This window comes from Somniosus microcephalus, chromosome 29, assembly GCF_052327205.1.
Source record: "Somniosus microcephalus isolate GS21.2 chromosome 29, FLI_Smic_1.0, whole genome shotgun sequence".
NCBI lineage: Eukaryota > Metazoa > Chordata > Chondrichthyes > Squaliformes > Somniosidae > Somniosus > Somniosus microcephalus.
In genome coordinates, this window is record NC_141015.1 from 8,885,501 (window position 1) to 8,900,757 (window position 15,257).

At 54.5% G+C, this 15,257-nt stretch overlaps 1 protein-coding gene across 2 annotated transcripts; it reads right to left on the reverse strand.

Annotated features, from left to right (window-relative positions):
• Positions 1-2,010: 2,010 nt before the first annotated feature.
• Positions 2,011-13,969, reverse strand: LOC147098458 (dnaJ homolog subfamily C member 9-like). 2 transcript variants are annotated; one of them, XM_085970140.1, is made up of 6 exons: positions 13,746-13,969; positions 10,831-10,971; positions 10,165-10,242; positions 5,615-5,869; positions 3,084-3,170; positions 2,011-2,452 (listed from the first exon to the last, which is right to left on the reverse strand). In XM_085970140.1, exons 1-6 carry the CDS (start codon positions 13,923-13,925, stop codon positions 2,327-2,329), a joined length of 867 nt encoding a protein of 288 aa, XP_085826266.1. In that variant the 5' UTR covers positions 13,926-13,969; the 3' UTR covers positions 2,011-2,326. The 2 variants fall into 2 exon arrangements, with proteins under 2 accessions (XP_085826266.1, XP_085826267.1); XM_085970141.1 differs by lacking the exon at positions 10,165-10,242 and having other exon boundaries at positions 13,746-13,966.
• Positions 13,970-15,257: the final 1,288 nt, after the last annotated feature.

Genomic DNA, 15,257 nt, shown 5'->3' on the forward strand with positions numbered 1-15,257 from the left:
GTAATTTTGAAGAGCAGTCACTGTTGTAATGTAGCAATTGCAGAAGCCAATTTGCCCACAGCAAGATCCCACAGGGTGGAACTGTGCCCCAGTGAGAGTCAGTGCCCGTGGAACTGTACCCAGTGAGAGTCAGTGTCGGTGGAACTGTACCCCAGTGAGATTCAGTGTTTGTGGAACTGAACCCCAGTGAGAGTCAGTGTGTGCGGAACTGAACCCCAGTGAGAGTCAGTGTCTGTGGAAATGTACCCCAGTGAGAGTCAGTGTCTGTGGAACTGTACCCCAGTGAGAGTCAGTGTGTGTGGAGCTGTACCCCAGTGAGAGTCAGTGTCTGTGGAACTCGTACCCCAGTGAGAGTCAGTGCCTTTGGAGCTGTACACCAGGGAGTCAGTGGCTGTGGAACTGTACCCCAGTGAGAGTCAGTGTCTGTGGAAGTGTACCCCAGCGAGAGTCAGTGTCTGTGGAACTGTACCCAGTGTCTGTGGAACTGTACCCCAGTGAGAGTCAGTGTCTGTGGAACTCGTACCCCAATGAGAGTCAGTGTCTGTGGAACTGTACCCCAGTGAGCGTCAGTGTCTGTGGAACTGTACCCCAGTGAGCGTCAGTGTCTGTGGAACTGTACCCCAGTGAGAGTCAGTGTCTGTGCAACTGTACCCCAGTGAGAGTCAGTGTCTGTGGAACTGTACCCCAGTAAGAGTCAGTGTCTGTGGAACCAGTACCCCAGCAAGTCAGTGTCTGTGGAACCCGTACCGCAGTGAGAGTCAGTGTCTGTGGAACTGTACCCCAGTGAGGCAGTGCCTGTGGTACTGCATCCCAGTGAGAGTCAGTGTCTGTGGAACTTTACCCCAGTGAGAGTCAGTGCCTGTGGAACTGTACCCCAGTGAGAGCCAGTGTCTGCGGAACTGTACCCCAGTGAGAGTCAGTGGAACTGTATCGCAGTGAGAGTCAATGCCTATGGAACTGTACTCCAGTGAGGGTCAGTGCCTATGGAACTGAACCACAGTGAGAGTCAGTGTCTGTGGAACTGAACCCCAGTGAGAGTCAGTGTCTTTGGAACTATACCCCAGCGAGTCAGCGTCTGTGGAACTGTACCCCAGTGAGTCAGTGCCTGTGTAATGGTACGCCAGTGAGAGTCAGTGTCTGCGGAACTGTACCCCAGTGAGGGTCAGTGTCTGTGGAACTGTTCCCCAGTGTGCGTCAATGTCTGTGGAACTGAACCACAGTGTGAGTCAGTGTCTGTGGAACCCGTACCCCAGCGAGTCAGTGTCTGTGGAACCCATACTGCAGTGAGAGTCAGTGTCTGTGGAACTGTACCCCAGTGAGAGTCAGTGCCCGTGGAACTGTATCCCAGCGGGCGTCAGTGTCTGTGGAACTGTACCCCAGTGAGAGTCAGTGTCTGTGGAACTGTACCCCAGCGAGTCAGTGTCTGTGGAACCCATACCGCAGTGAGAGTCAGTGTCTGTGGAACTGTACCCCAGTGAGAGTCAGTGTCTGTGGAACTGTACCTCAATGAGGGTCAGTGTCTGTGGAACTCTACCCCAGCGAGAGTCAGTGCCCGTGGAACTGTATCCCAGCGAGAGTCAGTGCCCGTGGAACTGTACCCCGGTGAGAATCAGTGCTTGTGGAACTGTACCCCAGCGAGCGTCAGTGTCTGTGGAACTGTACCCCAGCGAGCGTCAGTGTCTGTGGAACTGTACCCCAGTGAGAGTCAGTGTCTTTGGAACTGTACCCCAGTGAGAGTCAGCGTCTGTGGAACTGCATCCCAGTGAGAGTCAATGCCTATGGAACTCTACCCCAGAGCGAGTCAGTGCCTGTGGAACTGTAACCGAGTGAGAGAAGTCTCCTGCTCTTTTGCAAAATAGTTGCCACGGGAGGGTTATACTTTGAGGGAAAAAAGTGGGGGTCGAAATGGAGTTCACTGAAGGGGCACTACATCTAGCTAAGATGGGGTATTATTTCAAATTGGTGCTTTCATTAAAAAAACAAAGGTGTTCTCAATGAAACTTTTTAAAAGACTTTATCCAAAAATAACTTTTATTTTCTGGAAACACACGATTGCTACAAAACAAGACCACCTGGTCAGTGGTCCTTTCCAGTTACACACACACACACATGAGAGAGAGAGAGAGAGAGGATGGATCAGAATCGTTTACATGAGACAACAAAAGCAAGGAGAATAGGAATTCTTCCGGAAGCTGTACCCCAGTGAGAGTCTGTGTCTGTGGAACATCAATTGTCAAGTCGGAGCAGAATGGTCATCGTGTCAATACCTGGACTTCAGGGCTTCTGCTGAGCCGCCGGCAAGTGCTGTGACCTCAAGAGTGGATTATCAGTTTTTTTCCTTCTTCCCCTTCTTGGCAGCTTTCTTCCCACCTTTTTGAGAATTTCCACAGTACTTGGCTTCCATTGCAGCCAAGAAACTGTCCATCTCCTTCTCCCGGTCTTTCTGCTTCTTCTAAAGATACAATGGTCCAATCAGCAACAACCAAGGCTCAAAGGCACTTCCCTAAAACCCAGCGTAAGTGCGGGGAGGGAGAGGGGGGGGGGGGGGGGGGGGGGGAGGGAGAGAGGGCGGGGGGGAGGGACAGGGGGAGAGGGCCGGGGAGGAGGAGGGAGAGGGCCGGGGGGGGGGGGGGGGGGGGGGGGAGGGAGGGGGAGGAGGGAGGGGGCCGGGGGAGGAGGCCGGGGGAGGGAGCCGGGGGGGGAGGGAGAGGGCTGGGGGGGAGATAAAAGAGAGAGAGAGAGAGAGAGAGAGAGCGCGCAAGAGCGAGCCAGGGGGTGGGGGGGGGGTTGGGAGAGAGGGGGGAGGGAGAGAGAGAGGGAGGGGGAGGGGAGAGAGGCGAGGGGAGAGTTGGCTCCCGAACGTTATCCACTGACCCGTGCTGAAGAGCCCATCGGTAACAATGGGTCAGCCCGTGTTGCAATGGCCCTCACGCTTGTACTCAGCGTCCAGGCTAACGGCTTTCAAGAGGGGACCAATCGGCAGAGACTACTGTCGGCAGCAGTTACAGACGCCAAATCCCAACGCGATCACCAATGGATAGTTTATCAGGATGCTCAGGGTCTCAACCTGCTGGCTCACTTACCTGGATGAGTGTTTTGAGGGAGTCGCTCTGGTGCCCCAGCCCCAGCTCCTGTCTCGCAGCTTCTGCTTCTTTAGCCTCTTTGTCACCCTGATGTGAAGAAGTGCTGATTAGCGAACAGTCCTCCTGCAATGCTGGCACCACAATGACCCCCGGTACCCCAGCCACTGACCCCGGTGTCCGTGGTCCCAGATACAAGGGCTGGTCCATCAGAGCAGTCCCCACTCCACGGCCTGACCTCTGCCCACCCGTACATGCAGATTCAGGTCCTACACCAGGCACAGGCTTGGCTCTCGGTACAGACTAGATACAGGCTGCAAATTCAGCCACTGCCGCAGCTCTCAGAGTGCAGGAGCAGTAAAGACTGTCAACTGTGGGACTCTCCAAATTCAGTAGGCCGAGGCTCCCCTACCCCAAACCACTCTGGGCGCAAATTTGAAGAAGCGTTCTCCCTCCTCGAGTTTCTGCTCAAATGTAAAATCAGCCCTGAACCGGTGCAATTGGGCGGCGTTTTAAGAAAGTAATTTAAAAAAAAATTGCTTTAAAAATATTCCTTGATGTATTGAAGAGCGGTAACCTGGTGCAGTTTTATTAATACAGCTGAAAATGGGTTTATCACAAAAAAAGCATTTTCAATCAGTGTCAATCCACCACCTGGGAGTAACCCGATTTTAAATGACTGAAAATTACTTAAAAAATCTACACAGAACCAGTTGATAGTTACACAAAAAGAAAATACTGCAGATGCTGGAAATCTGAAATAAAAACAGAAAATGCTGGAGACACTCAGCAGGCCAGGCAGCATCTGTGGAGAGAGAAACAGAGTTAATGTTTCAGGTCGATGACCCTTCGTCAGAACTGGAAAAAAAGCAGGAAATGGAACAGATTTTTAAGCAAGTGTAGGGGCTGGGAAAGGGGGGGGGGGGGGGAAATGAAAGAACAAAAGGGAAGGTCTGTGATAGGATGGAAGGCAGGAGAGGTTAAGAGACATTAAGAGATATTCAAGGTACGAGGAGGTGGTAATGGGACAGGTTAAGGAACAAAGGATGGCTCTAGATGGAGTGTGAATTGTGCTGGCAGAGTGAAGGACAGCTGGCATGTGGAAAAAAAAGCGCAAACAAAAAGTGTGGATAATAAAAATATGTGTGATAGGGGCCGAGGTTATGATCTGAAATTGTTGAACTCGATGTTGAGTCCAGAGGGCTGTAAAGTGCCTAATCGGAAGATGAGGTGCTGTTCCTCGAGCTTACGCTGAGCTTCCGTGGAACAATGCAAGAGGCCACAGACGGTGAGGTCTGAGTGGGAGTGGAGCGGTGAATTAAAGTGACAGGCGACCGGAAGCTCGGGGTCACCCGTACGGACTGAACGGAGGTGTTCCGCAAAGCGGTCACCCAATCTGCGTTTGGTCTCCCCAATAGAGAGGAGACCACATCGTGAGCAGCGAATACAGTATACTAGATTGCAAGAAGTACAAGTAAATCGCTGTTTCACCTGGAAGGGGTGTTTGGGGCCCTGGACAGTGGGAAGGGGGGAGGTATATGGGCATGTGTTGCAACTCCTGCGCTTGCACGGGAAGGTGCCGGGCGAAGGGGAAGGGGTGCTGGGGGTGATTGAGGAGTGGACCAGGGTGTCGCGGAGGGAGCGGTCCCTTCAAAATGCTGAAAGGTGAGGTGAGTGGAAGATGTGTTTGGTGGTGGGATCTCACTGGAGGTGGCAGATATAGCGGAGGATGATCCGTTGAATGTGGAGGCCGGTGGGGTGAAAGGTGAGGACAAGGTGAACCCTATCGTGGTTCCGGGAGGGAGGGGCAGGGGTGAGGGCAGAAGTGCGGGAGATAGAACGGACACGGTCGAGGGCCATGTCAACCACGGTAGAGGGGAATCCTCGGTTGAGGAAAAAGGAAGCACTGCTATGGAAGGTGGCATCGTCAGAGCAGATGCGGCGGTTGATAGTTATATTGGGGTACAGTAGTCAGTTTTAGTAAATTAGCAAAATTATATTGAAAAGCTTTTAAAAGCTGCCTATTCATGTCCTTGCATTCAAAAAAGCTTCATTTTTGGAGCCTCCTCGAAGGCCCTCAAACGAGCGCAATTAGTGGAAACTCGCCATGGCAAGTAATCCGGTCTGGGGGCGGGGCCAGCTTCCAGCACGATAGATCGTGGAAACGCGATTTGTGCAGAACGTATTTTTGTGCTTAAAATTGCACGATCTTTTGCGCGGGTTTGATTTGGACAATTTTGGGTGAATTGCGCTGAAAAAAACCAGCGTAACCGAGCGGAGAATCCAGGGCCCCGAGTTGAATTATTTCCCATCCATGATATCCAGCACCGCAGACTGTGTGTGGGACCAAGGGTTACACCAGTGGGTGCATCGATTGGGCCTCTACCCCACCTGAACAGCCCCGGTCAATGAAACACTTTGGACCAATCTGAAAGCCGAGGTGACACCTCAACACGACCGTACAACAGTTGTGACAAAATATATTATACGGATGAGTGGATTAAGAATAAATACAAATACTTAAGTTCCCTTACCCGCCTCTTGCGGGCTCTCTGTTTGTTCGTGCTCTCCTTGGTGAACGCCATGTAGGCCGGCAGCTCTTGCGCCTCAATGGCCGCCTCCAGGATCTCTCGTATCCGTGCCTCGTCCCCGGACGTCGAACATAACACCGACTCCATGATGCCGTCCATGTCCCCCTGAAACTCCACGTAGGCCTGTTTTATATCTGCCGTCTCCTCTTCAGATCCTTTGTACTTTTCTTCAAACTCCTTAATGTCAGCCACCGTGACCTGGGCACAACGCATTGAACATGATCAGGGTTACGCGGGAACACTAAGATAGCAGCAAGCTGAAGCCACCTTACCCGGTGGGAGAACAGGCAAGTTCGCAGTACAGATACCTAGAGCCCAGTCATAAGACAGTATCATGAAGGGGTTCACATTTGATCATTTACACATTTTTCTCCCTATCAGACAGCTTTTTTTGTAAATTTGTCTGTGGAGAGGAATATTAGCAACATCTCTAAGGACCCACTCTAAATTTGCAAAGACTATCCAGAGGAAACCTGCGATCAACAGAACATTACAGCAGGAATAACATGTTAGAAATAAATATATCTGATCCAGGAATCAGTCAATCTGGATCCCACAACAACTTGCATTCATATACAGGAAACTTTGTGATATCCGGCACCGACGGGACCGGCGTGTTGCCGATCTATCAAAACTGCCGGACATACAAAGTTAATGTTGAAGCATACGGAGGTTTTCATCTCCGTATCTGACAACAAACACAGTTGCTTAGCAACAGCTGCAGCTGCAAGCGTCTCTAGCTGAAGCTGTTGCTATAGCTACAGACCTTGCAGTGCCTGACTGGGAGAAAAAGAACGAGAACTAAAAAAACAGCTCCTGATTTTTGCTGTTAGATCGAGTATTCCGGACATACAACCTCCAGATAAACCAAAGTTTCCTGTAATTTAGAGACAGTGGCGGAAACGAGGGGGGCGGAGGGAGGCCGAGGGGGGTGGTGGTGAGGTAGAGCTGGGTGCCGTTAGCGTACATGTAGAACCTGACGTGTTTACGGATGAAGACACCAAGAGGCAGCATGTAGATGAGATATAGGAGGAGCCAAGGATAGATCCTTGGGGGACCTCAGAGGGAATGGTGCAGAGGAGAGATGAGGAGAAATATTTCCACTCAAAGAGTTGTCGGGATCTGGAACGCTCGACCTGAACAGGTGGTGGAAGCTGACTCCATCAATAATTTGAAAAGGGAGTTGGACGGGTTCTGGAGGACGAGGAACTCACAGGGTTACGGACAAAACACACGACTGCTCTTTCAACGTGGCCTCCTTCTGTGCTGCAAGTTTCTAAGATTCTATGAAGGATGAAGAGGGGTAGTTTACCACAGACACATAGAATGTCATTTGTGACTTTGATAAGGGCCGGGGCTGGGGGGCAGAAGCCTGATTGGGAGGGAATCATACATGTGACCTTGTGACCCCTTGCGCTATTCACACTATTTAAATTACAGGAAACTTGGTGCTATCCGGCACCGACGGGACGAGCTGTTGCCGTCCCATCAAAACTGCCGGACAAACCAACGTTAATGTTGAGGCATACGGAGCTTTTGAGCTCCGTATCTAGCAACAAACCCTGTTGCTTAGCAACAGCTTCTAAATAGTCGGCCGTAGCTTGCAAGCGTCTCTGTAGCTTAGCAACAGCTTCAGCTAGGCCTTGCAGAGCCTGACTGGTGAAAAAAAAGCAACGAAAAGAAAAACTTACTGAACCGACTCCTGAATTTTGCCGGTGGATCGAACATTCCGGACAGTTAACCTCCGGATAAACCAAAGTTTCCTGTAATTTACTGGTTCTCTTTTCAATGGCAGTTACTATCTTATCTACCTCTACATCACCTCGGATATGTATACAATTCTCAAACCACCAACTCTTCAGAGTTATTGTGCAGCATCCTCACTGCTCAACCCACAGCCATACAGTGGAATGGTGGAGGGCGGTGAGCCTGTGGCCAGGGCAGCATTGGCCAGGGCGTTCCTGCTGTGGACAAGCTGCGAACCTAACTCAATACATCAAAGATGGCTTTGAAACCTCATGACAGGAACGAGCATCATTTTTGAATTGCGCAAAGATTTTGAGAAATGGCAAGATGGCCCAGCTGATGTAGCCTGCTCCAGAGGCAATGCTTCATTGTCCAGATGTGTGGTCAGGAAAGCCAGTGGTTCACTGATGGGAGTGGATAGCCCCAGGGCTCAGTGCTGGCACCCCTTCTGTTTAAATTCCACACCGGTGAGCAACCAGAATCCCCCGAACAAGCGGCAAATATTCATCTCTGCAAACAATCACTGCCTCGCCACACAAATAATAACAAAAACACTCCATGTGTCTGAAGTGGCTGGGGGTAGACTTGGGAGAAGAGTATCACACAGGATCCCTGAACATCAACCCTTGCCAGACACAAGTGAGCGACTTCCACTTCACACACCGATAGGCCAAGCAGCAGCTCCAGCTAATGTGGGGCGGGACAATCCTCGACCAATACCAGTGTCACCAGGGAACCCCCGGGCGCGCTCCCCCCCACCACGCACACAGACCCCCCCCCCGCACACTGACGCCCCCGCGCACACTGACCCCCCGCGCACACTGACCCCCCCCCCGCGCACACTGACCCCCCCACCCACAGTGTCCTAGACCCAACCATCTTCAGCTGCTTCATCAATGACCTCCCCTCCAACATAAGGTCAGAAGTGGGGATGTTCGCTGATGACTGCACAATGTTCAGCGCCATTCACAACTCCTCAGATAATGAAGCAGTCCATGCCCACATACAAGACCTGGACGACGTTCAGGCTTGGGCTGATAAGTGGCAGGTAACAGTCACACCACAGAAGTGCCAGGCAATGACTATCTCCAACAAACGAGAGTCTAACCACCTCCCCATGACATTCAACGGCATTACCATCGCCGAATCCCCCACCATCAACATCCTGGGGGTCACCACTGACCAGAAACTGAACTGGACCAGCCACATAAATACTGTGGCATAAAGAGCAGGTCAGAGGCTGGGTATTCTGCAGGGAGTGTCTCACCTCCTGACTCCCCAAAGCCTTTCCACCATCTACAAGGCAGAAGTCAGGAGTGTGATGGAATACTCTCCACTTGCCTGGATGAGTGCAGCTCCAACAGCACTCAAGAAGCTCGACACCATCCAGGACAAAGCAGCCCGCTTGATTGGCACCCCATCCACCACCTTAAACATTCACTCCCTCCACCACCGGCGCACCGTGGCTGCAGTGTGTACCATCTACAAGATGCACTGCAGCAACTTGCCAAGGCTTCTTCAGCAGCACCTCCCAAACCCGCCACCTCTTCCACCTAGAAGGACAAGGGCAGCAGGCGCACAGGAACATCATCACCTCCAAGTTCCCCTCCAGGTCACACACCATCCTGACTTGGAAATATATCGCCGCTCTTTCATTGTCACTGGGTCAAAATCCTGGAACTCCCTCCCTAACAGCACTGTGGGAGCACCTTCACCACACGGACTGCAGCGGTTCAATAAGCCGGCTCACCACCACCTTCTCAAGGGCAATTAACGATGGGCAATAAATGCTGGCCTTGCCAGTGACGCCCACATCCCATGAATGAATTTTTAAAAACACACAGCTGCTGCACCGCCCCATGGGGATTGCACCAGTGAGGGAGGAGGCGTTTAGTAAAACGTAGAGACAAGGACCGGACCCTCGCCCCCCGCCCCCACCGGACCCTCGCCCCCACTGGACCCCGCCCCCGCCGGACCCTCGCCCGCCCGCCCCCGCCGGACCCTCGCCCTCGCCGGGCCCCCGCCCTCCGCCCGGCCCCCGCCGGGCCCCCGCCCTCCGCCCGACCCCCGCCCGACCCCTGCCCTCCGCCGGACCCCCGCCCTCCGCACCCGCCGGACCCGCCCCCCGCCGGACCCCCGCCCTCCCCACCCGCCGGACCCGCCGGACCCCCGCCCTCCCCACCCGCCGGACCCCCGCCCTCCGCACCCGCCGGACCCCCGCCCTCCGCACCCGCCGGACCCCCGCACCCGCCGGACCCCCGCCCTCCACACCCCCGCCCTCCACACCCGCCGGACCCCCGCCCTCCGCACCCCCGCCCTCCGCACCCGCCGGACCCCCGCCCTCCGCACCCGCCGGACCCCCGCCCCCACCGGACCCTCGCCTTCCGCACCCACCGGACCCTCGCCTTCCGCACCCACCGGACTCTCATCCTTTGATGAGCTTTGCCTCTGAAAATCCCGTACCCAGAATAGCAGCGCAGGAGACCGAGAGCAATAACTGGCAGGAAATGCCGATGATCTTGGAGAACCTGGGTCCCTCAGAACTCGCTCCGCACACTGACCTCAAACAAAAACACTGCTGCACCCAAAATCAAGCAAGAGCTGGGTGACAACCTGACCAGTGGAAGCGGAGATGTGAATGTGGAGAGCCACGACTAACACAGCCCGCACATCCAGCTGCAGCTTTGGTGCATCAAAGTGATCATGAAGAATCTCAGAGGCCCTCCTTTCAAGGCTAAAAAGCTCACGTTTCTCCAGCTTTTCCTCTTAACAGATCTCAAACACCAGGGATCATTCGATTGCAAAATACTGCGGATGCTGGAAATCTGAAATAACAACAGAAAACGCTGGAAAAGCTCAGCAGGTCAGGCAACATCCGCGGAGAGAGAAACAGAGTTAACGTTTCAGGTCGAAACCCTTCGTCAGAACTGAGAAAAAAGCAGGAAATGAAACAGATGAAAAAGCAAGTTTGGGGGCTGGGAAATGGGGGAGGGGATGAAAGAACAAAAGGGAAGGTCAGGGAGAGGTGAAGAGACATTAAGAGATATTCAAGGCGAGACGAGATGGTAATAGGACAGGTAACGAGACAAAATGGCTCTAGATGAAGTGTAAAATGCGCTGGCAAAATGAGAGACGGCTGCCATGTGGGAGAGAGAAACAAAGAAAATGGCACAAACTAAAAGTGTGGATAAAAATATAATTCTCCTGGCTGCTCCCTGCACTGCGCCGCAGCTCGGGTCTCAGCGGCCTGGACTGTCGCAGTGTTCACGGTGCAGTCCGCCCTGTGTGCTCGGATCATGACTGGCCTGGTATTATAGTTTAACACTGGTCACCGCATTAGCGGGATAGGTTGAGTGCTGAGTCGATCAAAGACTCCTGCCTGGGGCTCTCTCCAGTGCCATCACTGCAGGTACCTTTTTAAAGAGCAGTCTCCAGTACTCCTCCCAGTCACGATCCTGTTTTAGGACATCTGCTTCTTCATCCACAACACCTTGCTCATCGTACACTGCACGCTGCTCCCCGTCACTCAGCACAGCATACACTTTACCCAGGATCTGTTAGAAGCACGAGCAGTAATTACCATGCAAGTGATAACGAGGACTCAGAGGTGTTAGAAAATACATTTCCACAGATATGCGCTCCCCCTTCGCCCCATTCTTCAGCTGTGTCAGTGTCTACAGGAACCAACAGGCCTCCAGCGGTTGTTCTCTATGTGCGAGTCTTGACAGCAAGTACCGATTGCAGGAGAGCGTGATCCTGTCCGCATCCTCCACCCGCACCGTGCACGGCCCCCTGGAGTGACTGGATCATGACCCCGACTGCTGGACCGATGAGCTCCGCACACTCGGGAGGGGCTGGCGCGACTTCACACAGCTATTCAGCAACTGGTAAATGCAAAGAACAAGCTGGAAGGAATGGTGTCTGCTGTGATGTCAAAACAGCCAATTAACATGCGCCGTCTGCATCAGTCTGGGGTTCGGTACTGGCGGAGGGGGCGAGACTCGGGGAGATTTCAGTCCGGGGTTTGGTACAGTGGGAGAGGGGGCGAGACTCGGGGAGATTTCAGTCTGGGGTTTGGTACAGTGGGGGAGGGGGCGAGACTTGGGGAGATTTCAGTCTGGGGTTCGGTACAGTGGGGGAGGGGGCGAGACTGGGGAGATTTCAGTCCGGGGTTTGGTACAGTGGGGGAGGGGGCGAGACTCGGTGAGATTTCAGTCTGGGGTTCGGTACAGTGGGGGAGGGGGCAAGACTCGGGGAGATTTCAGTCTGGGGTTCGGTACAGTGGGGGAGGGGGGCGAGACTCGGGGAGACTTCAGTCTGGGGTTCGGTACAGTGGGGGAGATTTCAGTCTGGGATTCGGTACTGGGGGAGGGGGCGAGACTCGGGGAGATTTCAGTCTGGGGTTCGGTACAGTGGGGGAGGGGGGCGAGACTGGGGGGAGACTTCAGTCTGGGGTTCGGTACAGTGGGGGAGGGGGCGAGACTGGGGAGATTTCAGTCCGGGGTTTGGTACAGTGGGAGAGGGGGCGAGACTCGGGGAGATTTCAGTCTGGGGTTCGGTACAGTGGGGGAGGGGGCGAGACTGGGGAGATTTCAGTCTGGGGTTCGGTACAGTGGGCGGAGGGGGGCGAGACTCGGGGAGATTTCAGTCTGGGGTTCGCTCCAGTGGGAGAGGGGGCGAGACTCGGGGAGATTTCAGTCTGGGGTTTGGTACAGTGGGGGAGGGGGCGAGACTCGGGGAGATTTCAGTCTGGGGTTCGGTACAGTGGAAGAGGGGGCGAGACTCGGGGAGATTTCAGTCTGGGGTTCGGTACAGTGGGGGAGGGGGCGAGACTCGGGGAGATTTCAGTCTGGGGTTCGGTACTGGGGGAGGGGGCGAGACACGGGGAGATTTCAGTCTGGGGTTCGGTACTGGGGGAGGGGGCGAGACACGGGGAGATTTCAGTCTGGGGTTCGGTACAGTGGGGGGAGGGGGCGAGACTGGGGAGATTTCAGTCTGGGGTTCGGTATAGTGGGGGGAGGGGGCGAGACTGGGGAGATTTCAGTCTGGGGTTCGGTACAGTGGGGGGAGGGGGCGAGACTGGGGAGATTTCAGTCTGGGGTTCGGTACAGTGGGCGGAGGGGGGCGAGACTGGGGAGATTTCAGTCTGGGGTTCGGTATAGTGGGGGGAGGGGGCGAGACTGGGGAGATTTCAGTCTGGGGTTCGGTACAGTGGGCGGAGGGGGGCGAGACTCGGGGAGATTTCAGTCTGGGGTTCGGTACAGTGGGGGGAGGGGGCGAGACTGGGGAGATTTCAGTCTGGGGTTCGGTACAGTGGGCGGAGGGGGGCGAGACTCCGGGAGATTTCAGTCTGGGGTTCGGTACAGTGGGGGAGGGGGCGAGACTCGGGGGGGATTTCAGTCTGGGGTTCGGTACGGTGGGGGAGGGGGCGAGACTCGGGGAGATTTCAGTCCGGGGTTCGGTACAGTGGGGGAGGGGGCGAGACTCGGGGAGATTTCAGTCTGGGGTTCGGTACAGTGGGGGAGGGGGCGAGACTCGGGGAGATTTCAGTCCGGGGTTCGGTACTGGGGGAGGGGGCGAGACTCGGGGAGATTTCAGTCTGGGGTTTGGTACAGTGGGGGAGGGGGCGAGACTCGGGGAGATTTCAGTCTGGGGTTCGCTCCAGTGGGAGAGGGGGCGAGACTCGGGGAGATTTCAGTCTGGGGTTCGGTACAGTGGGGGAGGGGGCGAGACTCGGGGAGATTTCAGTCTGGGGTTCGCTCCAGTGGGAGAGGGGGCGAGACTCGGGGAGATTTCAGTCTGGGGTTCGGTACGGTGGGGGAGGGGGCGAGACTCGGGGAGATTTCAGTCTGGGGTTCGGTACAGTGGGGGGAGGAGGCTAGACTCGGGAGATTTCAGTATTTTGCTTTGTTCAGTACTGAAGTAGCCAGACTTTGGAAGCCGAATTCCTTTACCACAACACAGGCTCGAGACCGCTCCATGGATATGGGTCTCCAGTCAAGGTTTGGTGAAATTGTACACGGTCGCGTCACAGGCGAGCCTGAGCACTCTACACAGCGATCAGCAAACTGTCCTCAATCGTGTCCAACACCCGCTATTCCAGAGCCTTTCGCACATTTAATGTACAAACAAATTATCCCACTGACTGGAGATCTTAACTCTGAAGGAACCAAGGTTCGCAACAGCAGGTACAGTGCAGCCTGGTATTGTCGACAATTCACTCACATAACTGAAAAATAATAATACATTCAAAACGATATTGTAACCCCTGATAATTCTCAGTATCACAATGTCCCACAGGGACCACTGCACCGGTTACAGAATTTACCTGGAACTTCTGAGTGGCTCCTTCCTTCTCTGCCTCAGTCACCCTGTCTGGATGAACCTGGAGAGAAACTTTCCGATATCCCCTCCGGATCTCCCCCTCTGAGGCCCCGGACCTCACGCCCAACACCTGGTACAGGTCTGAGCTGCCGAACGCCTCCTCGCACTGTTCCAGCAGCCCCATCACCGAGCTGGGTCCAGGCACCTATCAACACAGCACAGACCGCATCAGACACAACTTCCCCAGAGCCCGACACTCTCACACCAAGCACAGCACAACCTGAGCACCGACCGGGCCCCATTCACCCCGACACCCAGTCACTCTCTCTCTCACTGTCACTCTCTATCCCCCAGTCTCTCTCTCCCCCAGTCTCGCTCTCTCTCAATTCAATTCAAATCAAATCGCTTTATTGGCATGATAAGGTACATCTTATGTTGCCAAAGCATCGAAAAACATTTATGGTTGAACACATAAACGCAGATCTATCCATACAGTGTATAAACAGATATATCCCTGAGTGGATAAATATATACATTCGAATAATTTGGATATACTCTTTTCTTATATTTACTGGTTGTCCCTCTGTTTATGGCAAGCTGTAACATAGTGTGCCGCTAGGGTTACACAATTTCTCTCTTCCCCTAGTAGGTATGGGAGTTTTGGGTCGTCATTCAAATTTCTGAATTCCGGGCATATTTTTGTGAATTTTTGGTAGCTCTCCCAGTCTCTCTCTCCCCCCCCAGTCTCTTTCTCTCCCCCCCAGTCTCTCTCTCTCTATCTCTATCTCTCTCCCCCCCAGTCTCTCTCTCTCTATCTCTCTCCCCCCAGTCTCTCTCTCTATCTCTCTCCCCCCCAGTCTCTCTCTCTCTATCTCTCTCCCCCCCAGTCTCTCTCTCTCTACCTCTCTCCCCCCCCAGTCTCTCTCTCTCTACCTCTCTCCCCCCCCAGTCTCTCTCTCTCTACCTCTCTCCCCCCCAGTCTCTCTCTCTCTCCTCCCCCAGTCTCTCTCTCTCTCCTCCCCTGTCTCTCTTTCTATCTCTCTCCTCCCCCAGTCTCTCTCTCCTCCCCCAGTCTCTCTCTCTCTCTCCCCCCGTCTCTCTCCCCCCGTCTCTCTCTCCCCCCGAGTCTCTCTCTCCTCCCCCAGTCTCTCTCTCCTCCCCCAGTCTCTCTCTCCTCCCCCAGTCTCTCTCTCTCTCTCCCCCCGAGTCTCTCTCTCCTCCCCCAGTCTCTCTCTCCTCCCCCAGTCTCTCTCTCCTCCCCCAGTCTCTCTCTCTCTCTCCCCCCCAGTCTCTCTCTCTCTCTCCCCCCCCGTCTCTCTCTCTCTCCCCCCCCGTCTCTCTCTCTCTCTCCCCCCCAGTCTCTCTCTCTCTCTCCCCCCCAGTCTCTCTCTCCCCCCCAGTCTCTCTCTCCCCCCCAGTCTCTCTCTCCCCCCCAGTCTCTCTCTCTCTCTCCCCCCCAGTCTCTCTCTCTCTCTCCCCCCCCCAGTCTCTCTCTCTCTCTCCCCCCCAGTCTCTC

What these genes read in the sequence shown, in the direction of transcription:
- LOC147098458 (XM_085970140.1), bottom strand. Translation starts at nt 13,925, where the DNA reads ATGGGGCTGCTGGAACAGTGCGAGGAGGCGTTCGGCAGCTCAGACCTG. An exon ending in GGAGACTGCTCTTTAAAAAG is followed by an intron (nt 10,243 to 10,830) that starts GTACCTGCAGTG and finishes TTGTTATTTCAG; the next exon opens with ATTTCCAGCATCCGCAGTAT. An exon ending in AGAGGAAAAGCTGGAGAAAC is followed by an intron (nt 5,870 to 10,164) that starts GTGAGCTTTTTA and finishes CGTTGTGCCCAG; the next exon opens with GTCACGGTGGCTGACATTAA.